The sequence below is a fragment of the Helicoverpa armigera genome, chromosome 10 (assembly GCF_030705265.1).
Source record: "Helicoverpa armigera isolate CAAS_96S chromosome 10, ASM3070526v1, whole genome shotgun sequence".
NCBI lineage: Eukaryota > Metazoa > Arthropoda > Insecta > Lepidoptera > Noctuidae > Helicoverpa > Helicoverpa armigera.
In genome coordinates this window covers 8,060,139-8,075,864 of record NC_087129.1, presented here as the reverse complement: position 1 = coordinate 8,075,864, position 15,726 = coordinate 8,060,139, and the positions used below count along the sequence as shown (strand labels likewise).

Sequence of the window (15,726 nt, the reverse complement as noted above, 5' to 3'; positions counted from 1 at the left end):
ATTTGCGGTCTACTTTTGAATCCAGTGCGACCAATCCAGTGCAACTGGAATAATGTAGACGGCCAATCCAGTGCTATTCCAGTGCTGACGAGGTACACATGTGTTGGTTGTTTTTGCGGACTTTTTTTGCAAAGTAAAAGGATTTAACAATGGTGAAGAAGTTATCTGAAGACGAAACTGTAAAGTTTGTCACTATATACAGAGAAAATCCGTGTTTATGGGATATAACATCAGAACATTATAAAAACAAAGCTATGCGCCAAACTGCTTTGCAAAATCTGTGCATTGGTATGGAAATTGAAGGATTCACACAAAATAAAAAGTATTCGTTCGACATACGACCTTGAACTAGACAAGATTAAGAAATCATCCACATCTGGTGCTAGTGGCATTGGGCACGTTTGAAACATTTTCGGAACTGATCTCTTCTTGAAATCATTGTCACTATAGTGTTCACACTTCAACGGCTTCTAAATAACTGGAATAGTGTAGACGTACAGATCCAGTCCAGCACTGTACTGGAAATCTCGCTAGATCACTGGACTGGAATAATGTAAACCGGGCATAAAATAGTTCATATGTTTATTGATTATATTCTGATATTAAAATGAGTTAAACTGTATCCTTTGTTTGATTTTTTTATAAAATGAAAAAAAATATATGAAATTGTGTATAGTATGTACAGGTGGGTAAATTATATGATAATGTTATCTATAGATAGAAAACAGTGGCATGGACATTTTATAATAATAAAGTTTTATTTTGTAACACCTATTTATTCTAAATTAAAGACTATCTCTGGTAAACACATCTACTTGAAATGTAACTTTGCTAAAAACACAACAATTTGAATAATCGTCATACGTATGTACATTATTAAGCTTCGTCTTTTTTACCAAAAGGATTCATCTTGGATAACCATGAAGTTGTATTCCTGAAAAGAAAATTTTAATATATTAACTTTTGTAGTAAAAAAATAAAGAAGGATAAATAAAAGTTAACATCATGGGCAAGGGCTAGTGTTTTCTGGCAATCAATACATCTTTTTTTCTCCCAACTCTCGGTTATTTTCTAATTAAGGGAAATATTGTTATTTTCTTGAAATTGTTAGGCACAGGAGTAGGCACTTTACTACTGCAATTGACCATGCCATTACCATTCTACTACCATGCGCAACCATAGCTGACAACTAACAACTAAGTGAGTACCTATTATGTGATTACTAAATAAACCAACAAAAAAGTGCAGCACTTCTTATTTACAAAAGTGGTATTGTTTATCTTCTTTGTTTATTAATCAGTTAGATAGTATTATCAATAATGATGTGATTATTTTACAATGTATAATAATGACTTGGTAAACACATAACAATTTGTGTTTACCTGCAACTGGTTGTGCAGCAGTACTAAGTACATTATATTAAACATAGACCATATATTACTGAAACTGCTGTTGGTTATCCTTAAATAAAGAAAGAAGTTAACACATTGTTCTATGTAAACAAAATTACACAATTTGCATACTCAGTCAAGATACTGCCTACCTAATATTTATAATTTCGTTATTACATATTAGACAAGATACTTACGATATTTCTTCAGGCGAAGTCTTAGTTGAATCAATTCCTGCTGCTTTTAGTTTTTCAACTAGATTCTTTCGGTACATGTTTTTTAATGGGACGGGCTTGTTGGCTGCCTCCTTCTGTTTAGCGAGCTTGCATAGAGCCTCGTACCATGACAAGCCATACCACTCAATCTCTTCAGGGGTATACTGAAAAAAAAAACATTGTTAGCACAATAATATAGCAGAGGGAAGCTTTTTTTTACATCGTTATGCAATAATTTACAACAAAGGAACCGCATTATCATTGCAGCATTACACCTTAAATAAACATAATATTTGTAACTGATAACAACTCACCGATGATAAATATGTTTTATATTCCTCATAAACTTCTTTCTGTCTTTGAGGGTCATGTGCATACCGGGGGCATCCATTCATCAACTCAATCAGAATTTGTTTCTTGAGCTTCAATGCTAACATAGACACAAGGTCACATGCAGGCGTCTTCAGTAAATAGTGATCAAAACCATAATGATCATTGATCAAGCTGATGGTACGGTCAGTTACCGTCACTGATAAATGGGTGTTCAGGATCTCCGATTTCACCACAGTCCTCTTCAATACAGGAACCCAATAGTGAGGAACCCTGCGTCGTCGAGGGTCACGTTTTTGGAATCCTGAAAAGGTTTATCATCAGTAACTAAAGACATAACCTATATTTAATAATCTAAAAAAACACTGAACACACCTTTTACCACAGCCTCGCCACCCCACAATCCCTCATTAATTTCCGCCGGATATTTAAGGGGAAGAGGGACGTTTTGTATCGGAAGTATCTCCCCAGTGAGGTCGTCACGCTTCCATTTCCCTTCCTGAGGTATGTAGTGCACTGCAGCTGGTTTCAGTATCTTCCATTCACGCCAGAACTTTTTATAAGCTACTGGTAGTTCAGAGGCGATACCTATATCAAACCTACTCTTTCTTTTAAATGTTTTTGAGAGTTGACGAGCTGTAGCCTGAAACAATCTACGCGTCAAATTGTTGCAAAGTAATCTCTACAAGGTGATCATAGAATGATGAAACACGTTGTATTGCACAACTAAGTTGTAGCTTACCTGAATTCTTGACGCCATTGAATTATTTTGTAAATAAAAACAATAAAATTATGAATTTGTGATAGCTAACAAATAAATTTTTATTTTACTTGGCCAATTCTTTTAGATTGACAAATTTTTCATTTGACAATGGTAAAAAGTTGACACTTGACAGAACAGAAGTTAGTGATTTGATTTGATTATTGAATGAACTAAACGGAACTGAAATGTGGTTTAGTTTTCCACAGATTTGGCAAAACTAATAATTTCTAAAACTATATAAATAAGGCAATCGCACCCGTTTCTTGAAATATCGCAGAATATAATTCTACTTTATTTTAATAAAACTAGAAACCACTCAGCCTCTTCGACTCAAGCGAGAATTTTGTGAGAACTGCACGAGATTCACCAAGAAGCTGTCAGCTGTCAACTGACTGTTTTTTTAGTAGTACCACTGCTGACGTGGATAAAAAATTAATGGCAAGCTAGGAATTTTTAGTGCTCGTGCTCAGTGGTGGTGGCTAAATATTTTGATAATTAGTTAAATATTTATAATATTTCTGTTGTTTTGCTGTGCCTTTTTTTAAAGTGTATTAAGTAGTGATTGTGCAACGCGTAACACGTCTATTATTAATGTTGGCAGAGAGCAAAACGATATGTCGGACAATAAAAACAATAATCCTCCCGAAAGGGAACAATTTGATACTGCTGACAGCCATTTAGCATCATCCAGCGAAGTGTCCAGTGTTGTAGGAAGTGTTAAAACTTCTAAGGTAACGTAACATAGTTCTAAGCCTGTGTAAACAATCTAACATACAATATTTGTATGACAAGTCAGTCATGAGAGCAATGCAAGGACGTTGGTGTTTCGATTTGCTATTGACTAATTAAATACTACGCAATTCAACAATCTGTATGAAATCATAACTATGTTGGTACTACTCTAATAATTAAAATCTTGAAATTTTTACCATTATTCAATAAATTGTAGTTATTGTCTAAATGAGTTTACATCAGCTGGCTATAAAAACAACAGCCATATTGTTCGTATAAAACACAACAAAACTGGTTCTAAACACATTTTGGATGAATAAATATGACCTGAGATGTATTATTTATAACGCTGACTGTGTTTTTAGACATCTCAGCGCATATCATCATCTTCAGAAAGACAAATAAAGTTTGAGCGTGCACAGAAATGTCTTGAAAATGCAGCGCTTGTCTCTAAAAGGATAAAGGAACATCGAAAAGCAACTGCTGAGCTATTAGGAAGACCTTTTGGTAAGTTTCATCAGTAATTTAGTCATTGTAATTTTATGGATTACTCAATACGTAAAGAATGAAATAACATTATGGCCCAATACAATTTTTGATCATTTAATTTACTCAGAATCCTTTATTCTCTTTAATCTGCACGATAGAACTTGCAGGAAAGTTGACTGTTGTAAATATATGATACTCCCTGAATGATATATATTTATTGTTTGTTGGATGTTTTCCAAACATGCTAGCAGAAATACCGAAGTATTATGCAAACTAAATAAGACTGGGATTGACCTTGTATTGTTTGCACTAAGTTCATATTGCTGTACTAGTATGGTGCAAACAGAATTGCCATTCAAGTGAAAACCCAAATTTATGAGATATACATGAGATTTATTTTCTTTTCCAGAAGATGATGATGGTGGGGATACAGCTTCTGAAATGGCATCCACCATGAGTGAAAGAACTGGCTACTCGGCAGCTACTGACACTTCCACTACCTTGTCAGTCCAGGATGCTTTAAACAGTAAGAATGACTTATGTTTTAGGCATACTGAGTTAATTAACTTTTTTTTAATTAACCATAATCAGATAAAAAATACCTAACACATTTTTTTTTCTATTTTTTAGTTCCTGGTATTAGTGAGAGTTTAGCGAACACCTTAAAACAAAAAGAATTGCTCATGGAAAGGATAAGACAGTATAAAGAGATCAGCAAAAAACCTATGACTAAACCGACAACAATACGGAGGGAATCTACTGTTGATACCAAAGTAGAAGTAAAAAAGGTGTGTATTAAAGTTTTATAAACTACTTGTTTCAATTTGTTTGATGTCAGCTAAAATGTACTTACTTTCTTATTGGAGTATTAATTATTCTAAATAATAGCCCTATTGTAAAGTAGCTTCTAAACTTGCCAGTTTATTCTCTCAAATTATTATCAACTAGCTGGTGCCCGCGACTTCGTCTGCGCAGGTTTAGTATTTCGAACAATATGTTTACAAATTGTAGCCTATGTGTTATTCTGATGTATAAGCTATATTATTGTAAAGTTTCATTAAAATCCATTCAGTAGTTTTTGCGTGAAAGAGTAACAAACATCCATACATCCATACATACAAACTTTCGCGTTTATAATATTAGTAGGATTATCAAAACATCAAGCAATAAATATTTATGAACAATTTTCAGCCAACAACAGACAACAGCGATGTGACTCAACTTATTAACACAATCAAAGAGAAGGAAAATGCATTGAGTGTGATTCAAGTTAAAATGAGAGCAATGGAAAATACTATTCTAGACCTACAGGAGATGATCAATGAAAAGGACCAAATTATTGAAGCTAAAAATAAAGCAACAACACTAATATCTGACAGCTTGAGTAAAAAAGGTAAATATCCAACTTTTCTTCCATTTTCAAGATGAAGTAACATTTTACTAAAATTTTCACATATTTTTAATTACATTTCATATTTTAGAAAAAGATTCTTTGATTCTACTTGAGGACACAAGGCAACAAATGACAAAAATGCAGGAGAATTTTATTTCCATGGAAACTGAATGGAAAGAAGAAAAACAGAATTTATTCAAAGAAATAGCCATGAAGGACGAAAAGATCAGCAACCTAGAAGAAGCAAATACAATATTAGAAACATCTAGATTTGAAATAAGTGTTGCTCACTCTAAATTAGTTGAACAATTAGAACTAAAGAATCAAGAAATAACAAAATTACAAGAAAAGATTGAAGAATTATCTCACATACCTATTGATGAACCATCTCCTAAAGAAAAAGACGATGTTGAAGAAGAGAAGGGTTCTCTTGAAATAGCAGGTATGGTTGAGTTGACAAAGAAAATTGAATTACTGGAGCAATTGAATTGTCAAATCAGGCAAACAAATAAGGAACTTGAGAATAAACTAGCAACTGTAAATACTGAACCTAAATCACCAAGTAGCACTGCTGCAGGCAAAAAAGGAAGTCCCCTGCCTACTCGCAAAGGCGGCCGTAATACAGCAGCGAAAGTGAAATCTCCTTGGAGTCAACTATCTTCAGAGTCATTACCACAGGAAACAGATAAAAAAGCAGCTAAAACTGAAATTGCACGATTAGAAATGTTAGTGCAATCTCTCAATAAAGATATTCTGGAAAAGGAATATGCAATATCACAAAAAGATGCATTAATTACTGAACTACAAGCTGTTCCTGTGGTTGAGGAACAAAAGAAATCTGTAGATATGGTTGATGTTGGACTGATCACCGACTTCCCAGATGACAATAAATTTGCACAGGTGGATAAAGAAGAGAAAAGACAGGAAATCGCTTTAGAATCGATTCCTTTTGATGCAAATACACCCATCGAAGTAAAAGAAGTTCTTGAAAAATTAAAAGCCGCTGAAGAGCAAATTGCTATCCTTAACAATGATATCGACGCAGCTAACAAGAATATGATCAAAGTAAAATCTAACAATAAATTGAAACTAAAGCAGTTGCAGAAAACAATCGATAATTTCAGCAAAGTATCAGATGCGAATGCAGAGATAGTGAAGCTGAATGAGGAATTACATCAACTTTCTCAAAAAGTCGCCGAATTAGAAGAAGAAAAGGGTAATCTGCAGTTACACCTTGTGGATTACGACAGTGGCAGATGTAAGTGTAATGTATTCCTAAAGAAATTGTTATTTATTTATTTGTATCAGGCATCTAAGGCCCATAGAAAATACAATACATAAATATTATAACATTAAAACATACACTTATACATATTTTCCATAAATAACTTAAACCACTTGTAATACTCATTGTTGTTTTGCTTTGACTTATTTATAATTTCTCTTATAATTTACAGTGACTGATTCGGACATTTACAAAAAGATGGTTGAAATGGAAAATCTAGCAGAAACAAGACTCAAAGCGATAAGCGTTTTGGAGACTCAGAAATTCGATCTAGTCCAAGGTATGTAGTAATAAATGCAAGGAATATACTATAAATGAAAGCATTAATGCTGTCTCGTCTCTTAATAGATTTTTCGATCATTGAATTTATAAACCTTTCTTTTTTTACAGAGCTTCATGTGTTGCAACAGAAAAATATTGAGATGGAGGATAAACTGGCAGATATATCCCAACTCCAAAATGAGCATGTTTGCACTGAAATGAAGTCTGTCCAAATGGAAGAACAGATTGATGAGCTGACAGCTGCGAAAAATGAATTAGAACTTGTTATAGAAAACTTAAAACTAGATAAAGAATATCTTAACGGAACTATCAAAATTCTTCAAGATGAAAAGGAGGAGATGACACATAAGTTAGAAAATTACATCCAAGAAAATATGGAGCTAACTGATAAACTTGAAAAACTGAGTGCTGAAAAAGTGAGCTCTGCAGAATCAATTGAAATTGTTGAATCTTTGACAACCCAAGAAAAACTTGAACTTGAAGAATACAACAAAGGTATTATTGAAGACAAAATCGATGACCATCATGAAGAAAATGTTGTGCCTGAAAATGATAAAAACATTGATAGTTTGATTGAACAAAGAGAAGAATTAAATACCAAAATTGAATTGTTTACCCAAGAAAGACAGGAAGTTATGGAAAAAATGAGTAAAATCGGGACAGAAAATGAATCGTTAGTAGAAAAAATTGCGGCATTGAACAATCAATGCACTGATTTACAAAACAGTATAGACATGCTAAGCAATGAAAAGCAAGAACTACAGGAGCTAAACCAAGACCTTACACGTCAGATAGAAGAGCTGAAACGTGAAAGGATTGAAATAGTGAAAGAGACTGCTGAGGCAGCCAAACCATCTACTGAAGACGTGACTGACGGAGTACCAGTTGAGACTCACCACGATGATAAGTCTGCTGGCGATAAGGGAAATAAAGGAGCCAAAACTGTGAAACAATTAACGAAAGAAATACTTAAACTGAAGAATACCATCAAAGAGAGAGAAGACGAAATAGGTGATTGCCAAATGAAGATATTGTCCATGGAAGAGCAACAGCAAAAACAAAACGAGCTACTGGAGAAGAATGAATCTTATGAAAATAAAATTAAATCTCTGAAAGACGAAAACTATAACCTAAAACAAGAATTAGAAAGTTCAAAGAAAGATAAAGAATCTGAACAGCAGTTAATACAATTTAAACAGTCCAATGAAATGCTGCAACAAGAGTTACAGAAAATTCAACATGAATATAATATGAATGTAGGTTCCCGCGATGCTAGAATTAATGAACTAGAAAGCGTATTACTGGAGTACGAAAAACAAATGTTCAACTGCAGAAACAGTTTACAGCAAAAGGACAAAGAAATGGCTGAGTACATTAATCAAATAACCAAACTGAATGATGTATCACAGAAACTCAAGTCTACTATAGAATTACTTGAAGAAGAAAAAGCAAAGGATCAGAGCGCAGAACTAGTTAAATCTCTGAACAAACAAATATCAGCATACCAGAAAAAGCTAGCTGATACTGAGGAGAAAATTAAGGTTTTGGAAGATGAGAAAATGCAATTGCATTGCCTTAAAGGTGAATTGGTCAATAAAAATACATCTATTGAATCTGAATTGAAAAAGTTGAAAGAAGCATTCAATGAAAAACAAAGTCTTATCAAAGAATTACAAGTTCAACAACAAAAGCATTTAGAAGAAATGTCCACCATAACACTACAAACTAAAGAGCGAGATGAAGAAATTCACGAAATCAAGTTGCAACTTCGTAAAGAATCTATAGAAAATGAAAAACTACGAAATAGTATTGCAGACAAAGAGAAACAGGTTGAGGAATTGACGCATCAAATAGAAGAAACGAATAACAAGCTTCATCACTTATCTTCGGAGAAAAATAACTCATCTGAACAATTTGTGGCTTTAGAAACTAAAAATAAGGAATTATTGGAGAAATTAAAGAAGTTTGCTTTGACCATTAAAAAGAAGGCCGCGATGTATACTGAACTTGAAACACATTATGACGAAAGTCAAAAACAACTTATTGCGAAAAATGAGCAATTAGAACAGTTATTAATACAGGTTGAGACTCTCCCAGCATTGCAAGAAAAGCTGAAACATGCAGAAGAGGAAATGAATCGATTACAATCACAAAAGGTCTCCATAGAACAACAGAGATCTCAGGATATTAACCAGCTTCAATTAGAAATTAAATCTTTGCAGGAGAGGATAGTGACGTCTTCCCAAGAAATATCTCACCTCAATGATTCAGTGAATGTTCTACATAAAGACCTGCATATCGCACGCGAAGAAAATATGCATTTTAAGGAACAGATTGATGTATTAAATAATAAGTTAGTAGAACATGAAATAGAGCAGAAGAACAATACTAACTTGACCACGAAAATATCCAGTTTGGAAGCTGATATTAATCAAAAACAAATGCAAATTGCTGAGCTATTGAACAAAGTAGAGCATTATGAGCATCAACAAAATCAAGTGCAATTTGGTTACGACGCTAAAGTTCAAGAACGTGATTTGTACATTGAAAACCTAGAAACTGAAATCAGTAAATACAAAAGTCGCATTTGCCGCCTAGAAGAAAGTATTTCAGTTATGGAGGACAGAAGACATTCCCTAGAAAGAAAAGCGGATCAATTAGGTAGTCAACTTCAAGAAAAACAGAAGGCTTACTCAGAATATACAAGTCAGGAGGATGAGTTAGTGGGTCGGTTAGCTGTACTGATGGACCATGACAGAGTTCTTGAGAAACAACTATTTGAGATTGACAATGAGAATAAGGAGTTGCAGTATAAACTCCAACATTTGAACGAGGATAATCAAAAGTTAAGGAAAGCCCTTTCGGAAATACAGGAGCACTATAATGTGATACTAGATAAGGCCAATAAGTTTGACTCCCTTGAATCCGAAGTATCGAAATATCAGAACCAAATAAGAGAACTTGACTCAAACCTAAAAAGAGTAACACATGACTATCAAACTTTAATAATGCACAAGAAACAAGAAATCGAAGAACTAGAATCAGAATTCAATACACAAATTGAAAACGCTATTAAAGAAAAGAAATCCCTAAATGAAAAATATGAGAAGGTGAATGAATATGTATCTCAATTAGAGGCTAAACTACAAGAATATAAGACCAATCTTGAAAATATGAGTATTAATATTGAAGAACTCCATAATATTAATCAAGAATTGGAAGAGAAATTATCTAACAAAAAAGAGGTCACGACGCCTGATTATACAGAACAGTATATATCTGAAATAAATAAACTAAATGCTATTGTTAATAGTAAAAATCAAGAAAATGTAGAACTTAACAACATGCTACAAATTCAACAAACCAACAACGTCACATTATCATCAGATATGCAAAGTAAAATATCAGAATTGTTGGCAAAGTTACAAGCTTCTTCATCTGAATTAGAGAAATTAACTTTCGAAACTCAATCTTTGAAAGAGGCCAATGAGCAATTACACGCCAAACTTTCACAAAAAGATGAACAGATAAAGGAATTACAAGAAAATCAGAAGTTAACATTTGAAATGAACATACCCAAAACTGAAGGGATGATTATTTCTTCAACTATTGAACAATTGAGTGCAGATACAAAGAATATTGATATGTCTGCTCTCGAATCTCAAATAGTTTCTGGGGTAGAAGAACCATTAGTGGAAAGCAAGCATGTCTCTAAAAAAGTTTCTGAAAGCATACAAAAGCAGCCCGCTGGACAAGAGGGAATTGAAGAACCAATGATTACACCTAAAAAGGCGTATGTTTGCTATACGAAAGATGATGATGACAGTGCTCTACCTGAGGCAGATCCTTTTAATTCAGATGAAGGCTGGGGATTAGGTGAATGCGAAGAAATTACGAATGTTACTCCTGGATTTTCACATTTAAATGATCAAATTAACCAGCTTAAAGCAGAAAATGAAGCCCTGAAGGCTGAACTCGAAGCAAATAATACAAAACTATTAAAGGCGTTGAAAAAATTAAAAGAATTTAAGAGCAATAATGAAATGCTCAACAATGAACTTAAGTTAGCCAAGCAAATGTCTCAGACATCCTTCTTCGATAATGCAATGGAGGATGAATTAAGGCTCAATGTACAAGAATTAGAAAAGAAAATTGAAGAACTCAATACAGATATAGCTAAAGAAAAACGAGACAAAGACTCCTTGAGGAAACAGAACGAAATCTTCCAGAACGCTAATGATAGACTGACTGAAATGAAAGAGAAGTTAGAAAACGAAATTGAATTGTGGAAATTTAAATTCAAGGAAGCAAATGACAAAATTTCGACATTACAATGGGGTGGTGACACAAAAGATACGCAACAACAAGAACCTAAGTCACCAGTACAAAATGTTGATGAAAATAAATTCAAAGAAGAACTAATGAAAATTGAGAAAGAGAACGACGAGTTACAGTCGTTATTAGATCAATTAAATGTTCAAAACAAAGACCTTCTAACACAACAAACAATGCTACAAAATGAAATTGCTAATCTTAATAAGCAATTGCAGCACCAGCAGACCCCTTGCCAGAATTGTGCTCAAATTCAAAGCCAGCTAGAAGAGCTGCAAACATCTAATATTGAACTATTGAAAGCTAACGAGCTTTTAAAAGAAAAGTTGCAAAACATTGAAATCCAGTATACAGACTTGTCACAATTACATGACAAAATAATTAATGACAATGAAGAAATCAAAACAAGCTATGAAGCTGAAAAGATTTCATTGTTAGAGAAATATTCAAAATTAGAAGAAGAGACAATAACTCTGAAACACTTCGAATCTGAAGCAAAGAATCAAATATCAACTCTACAGTCGGAACTAGAAAACCTTAAATCAAAGTTACTTTGGCATGAAGAACAACAAGGCCTAGAAAAAGCACCAAGCGCAGACAGTTTGGCTCTTGCTGAAAAATGTAGTTCTCTGGAACAGCATTGCATACAATTGAAGCAAAACTTAGATGATGCAAACGCAAGAATAGCCCTGTTAGAGTCAGAAAATCAGGAATTAACATTAAAATCAAAGGAATATCAGGAGCAAATAAACGAATTAAACATTAAGTTGCAAAATTTGAATGGAGAAAACGACAATTTGCTATCAACTGTTGCAGAGTTACGTTCGTCAGTATCAAGTGCTGTGGACCAACGTGGCTTTGAAATAGCAGAATTATGGAAGCAACATCTAGCTCAAAGAGAAGCTGACTTCCAAAAAATTGAATCAGAATTGAGAACACAGCTTAGTGCTTCCGAAGCTAAATATGAGCAGTTACTTGATAATGTGCAGTCTTCTAATCAAGAAGAAACTAGCAAATTGATAATAATGGAACAAGTAACCTCGTTACAAACTAAACTAGAAGACAAAGAAGAACATGTTCGCAACTTACAAACTAAATATGCCGAAGTTATGAACCAATTAGATATGTTACGATCAGAAATGGAAGATGAAAAAGTTGGCCATGAAAATAAATATTTAGAACAACAAGAGGAATATGAGAAAATTATTCAAGAGCTCACTGTAAAGAATCATAAACATAATGAATCATATGAAGAAACTTTCAGAAATATTCAAAATGAGTTATTAGCATTCAAAACCAATAATGATGAGTTAAATCAAGTTATTTTGGATTTACATAGCAAAATAAAAGAAGCAGAAGAAAAGGTTGTAGAAGTGACTAATCAGCTTCGAATGAAAGAAAGCGAAATATATCAAAAGACACATGACTACACCATAACATTAGCACAAAGGAATGAAGAATTTGAGAATGTTAGAAAGCAATTATTGGAATATGAAAAAAAAGTGGAAGATTTAAGCTTTGAAAAAGAATCGGAGCTAGCAGTCCTTAGGCTAAAGATGCACGAAAAAGATAGTTTCTACGAAAAAGCAAGAAGTGAAGCAGATTCTGAAAAAGAAAATTTATTAGAAGAATTAAATGCCAAAATAATAGAATGTACAAATCTGAATAAACAAATAACTGACTTAAATCAGGAATTGGAGAGCCATTCCACGAAGGCTGCGGAAATGCAAGCTGCCTTAGAAAACCAAGAAATTGAAATAGTTGGTCTAAATGACGAGATAACGAATTTACAAAATCTGATGAAATCATCCAGTTCCAAGATACAAAAACACGTATCGTTTGCGTCGGATACCAAGCCTGGTGCTGAGGGTGAACAAACGGAAAATGTTATGAACAAAGACCTACTGGACGCCGTGCCCAGAGCTGAACTGGACCTGGCACTCTACATGTTGCATCAGAGAGACGTCCGGTGCGAAGAGCTCACCATGGAACTAACACAGTTGTTGGAAGAAAGAGATACCTTACAGTTGCGCTTATCAGACAGTCTACGTTTGAATGAAGAGATGAAGAACAAGTTCAAGACATCGGAGTTTGAGGAATCCATGAACTCTAGTCAGGAAACTATATCTGAACTGCCGAGCTTTACAGTAGAGAGAGAGTTTGTTGATACCCACCGGGGGCAGACGTCCCGAAGCAGTAGTATAAGCGATCCGAGCGAAGGGGAGAAGCCGAAGTTGCAGGCCAAGTAAGTAACGAACGATATAAGTTTGTTATCTAATCAATTATTGAATTAAAATAATTGCCTACTGCTCACGTAAAAAAAAAATGTGAACATCAAACGATTCGTGTTGCTTACGGACAATCATAACCATTCCTCTACTACCGCAGGTTGACGGAGCTCCGCACAGTGAGACACAGCCGGGACGTGCGGCTGCGCCAGGAGAGCGAGCAGCGCCAACTAGACCTGCGACTGCTGCAGCGAGACGTCGCCCATCTGCCGCCCGAAGCCGTCGACCAGCTCGCGCAAGCACATCACACGCTCTGTAAGTGGACATCATTCACCTATTCATATTACTCATACGTGACACCGTCATGGGATTGCCGGCCCATCGGGCTATGAGAGTGAAGGAATAGTGAGTGCACCTGTCTGCGCAAATGCTTGTGCACTATAATATGTCCTGCGCAGTTCGCTGATCTCCTGACATGACAGCCGCCGTACCCGATAATCGACTGGGAGGACATCATACATGACATGACATACAGGCAGTTTTAGTTAGGAGGCCCAAGTCCCATACTGATTTAAAATTGATTTTGTTATGAATGATGAAATATGGTTCCAAGGACTTATTGATTTATTTTTGGTATCGTACTTATAATGTCACATTAATTACGGTTTATCTATAATCCCAATTTTGACGATTTTTATTTTGTTTTCAGCTCGGGATTCCCAAAGTACATCAACTGTTCTTCTAAACTGGCTCCGAGGGAAAAGTACGCCAAAAGTAGTCCACATGTGAGTCGCGCATTTATTGTATAGGTTAATATTATAATGAGGTTAAACCAACCGTCCTCTATCACACCGATGAATTTTCGAAATACAGAAACTTTCCTGTGAGTACGAGACCAAAAAATTAGGTGCCTGTTAAAATAAAATTCTCTCTGCTTTTACTTGCATTTATCAAAAGAGCCACCACTCTGCACATCACAATTTTTAAATGTTTCGCAAAACATTTAGTAGTAAATTGTGCCCTTAGAAACTTGCCAACGAAAATTAATAATTACCAGATCGTTTATCTTCCCTATATTTTCTTGAATCTATATCTTCCATCTGTAACCTAGTACAATAATTAGTTACTTTTATATTTATGGTCTGGTATGCGAAATATAAAATAAATACGATTCTTATGCCCTGTTATTGATCGTGGATGGTTTTAAAATAACGGGTGAGGTTCCTAACAAACTTATCCATGTGGAGGAAACTCGGGCATAAGAAAAACTAGATTGGCAAGTACGAACGAACGATATAGTAACATTTCTAAGTGTTGAGCTTAATGCATTCCTTCATCAACCTTCCCTGTTTTCTTTCACTTGCGTTTCCTATTTACGTTGTAGACAAAGTAATGTATTATGTAATTAGTGATGCTAGATACGAAAAACCTGTTCCATTACACTATCCTATTTATTTTGTATTCTTTGTTTTATTTTTATTAATTTTAAATTAAATTGTGATGTCAGTTATTCAGCCAATTGCTGAATTGTTAATTTTTGAAATTGATATTTTCCAAATGGTTAAATCGTGCCTTTTCATTCATAGGTCATAATGTAAATGTTATCGTTGTTCACGTTAGCTGTTCACACTTGTAACATGTATTATTAAATTCGAAACCTGTATAATTTATGTATATAACCAGCGGATTCTACGTGAATAAGGATCCTTGTATATTGAATTTGTAAATTTGTTTCTTGAATAAACAGTGTTCATTTGAAAATGTGTTTCTATGATGCTCATTCTTCAGAGATTCAGACTTTTTAATTTTTTTGTTTTTTATTATGCAATTACAAATTCATAAAGTTAATTAAAACTTCGACTTTGCGCTAGTACCCCACAATTATAAGTATCTATAACTCACTTTACATAAGTTGGTAAGACTGTAGAGAACCATGAATATTTTACTGCATTCATGGGATCGATAGGGACTTTTCAAAGGTCTCCACCAAAATTCTGAAGTGGGCATTTATTATGGCAGAGAATCATCTCCATGTCTAAATTGACTGGGCTATAGTAAGAACTGACCTAAAGAGTTAGCCCATTAGATAATAAAATAAATCCTCTTCGGCTCATGAATGTCAAATAGCGGCTTTTGCGGTATTACTCGCGTCCCGATTAAGTATAGCCAATGTTATTTAGGGATAATGTAGCTTTTTTATTTAGAACTATTTTTAAAAAAAATCTATTTATTATGCAAGATATAATTATTGGCAAATCCGTCTTTATAAAATTCTTTCTCGATATC

General features: G+C 34.2%; 2 protein-coding genes across 2 annotated transcripts; one reads left to right on the top strand and one right to left on the bottom strand.

Moving 5' to 3' along the window:
• Nucleotides 1-735: 735 nt before the first annotated feature.
• On the bottom strand, nucleotides 736-2,839 carry LOC110378444 (large ribosomal subunit protein bL28m). Its single transcript, XM_021337698.3, has 5 exons — nucleotides 2,679-2,839; nucleotides 2,312-2,579; nucleotides 1,921-2,240; nucleotides 1,589-1,770; nucleotides 736-934 (listed from the first exon to the last, which is right to left on the bottom strand). Exons 1-5 carry the CDS (start codon nucleotides 2,694-2,696, stop codon nucleotides 877-879), a joined length of 846 nt encoding a protein of 281 aa, XP_021193373.1. The 5' UTR covers nucleotides 2,697-2,839; the 3' UTR covers nucleotides 736-876.
• Nucleotides 2,840-3,008: 169 nt separating this feature from the next.
• Nucleotides 3,009-15,201, top strand: LOC110378430 (protein lava lamp). The gene is made up of 10 exons (XM_021337673.3): nucleotides 3,009-3,430; nucleotides 3,797-3,938; nucleotides 4,330-4,446; nucleotides 4,551-4,708; nucleotides 5,112-5,313; nucleotides 5,402-6,571; nucleotides 6,771-6,878; nucleotides 6,989-13,457; nucleotides 13,601-13,755; nucleotides 14,150-15,201. The coding sequence occupies exons 1-10, from the start codon at nucleotides 3,314-3,316 to the stop codon at nucleotides 14,227-14,229; spliced, it is 8,718 nt and encodes a 2,905-aa protein (XP_021193348.3). The 5' UTR covers nucleotides 3,009-3,313; the 3' UTR covers nucleotides 14,230-15,201.
• Nucleotides 15,202-15,726: the final 525 nt, after the last annotated feature.

Bases quoted from the DNA above. Each gene is read 5' to 3' on its own strand.
- LOC110378430 (XM_021337673.3), top strand. From the start codon at position 3,314: ATGTCGGACAATAAAAACAATAATCCTCCCGAAAGGGAACAATTTGAT. The intron at 4,447-4,550 runs GTAAGAATGACT...TCTATTTTTTAG, and splicing joins AGTCCAGGATGCTTTAAACA to TTCCTGGTATTAGTGAGAGT. The intron at 6,879-6,988 runs GTATGTAGTAAT...CTTTTTTTACAG, and splicing joins GAAATTCGATCTAGTCCAAG to AGCTTCATGTGTTGCAACAG.
- LOC110378444 (XM_021337698.3), bottom strand. The intron at 2,241-2,311 runs GTGTGTTCAGTG...AAACCTTTTCAG, and splicing joins TGGCGAGGCTGTGGTAAAAG to GATTCCAAAAACGTGACCCT. The intron at 935-1,588 runs GTAAGTATCTTG...TTTTCTTTTCAG, and splicing joins ACTTCGCCTGAAGAAATATC to GAATACAACTTCATGGTTAT.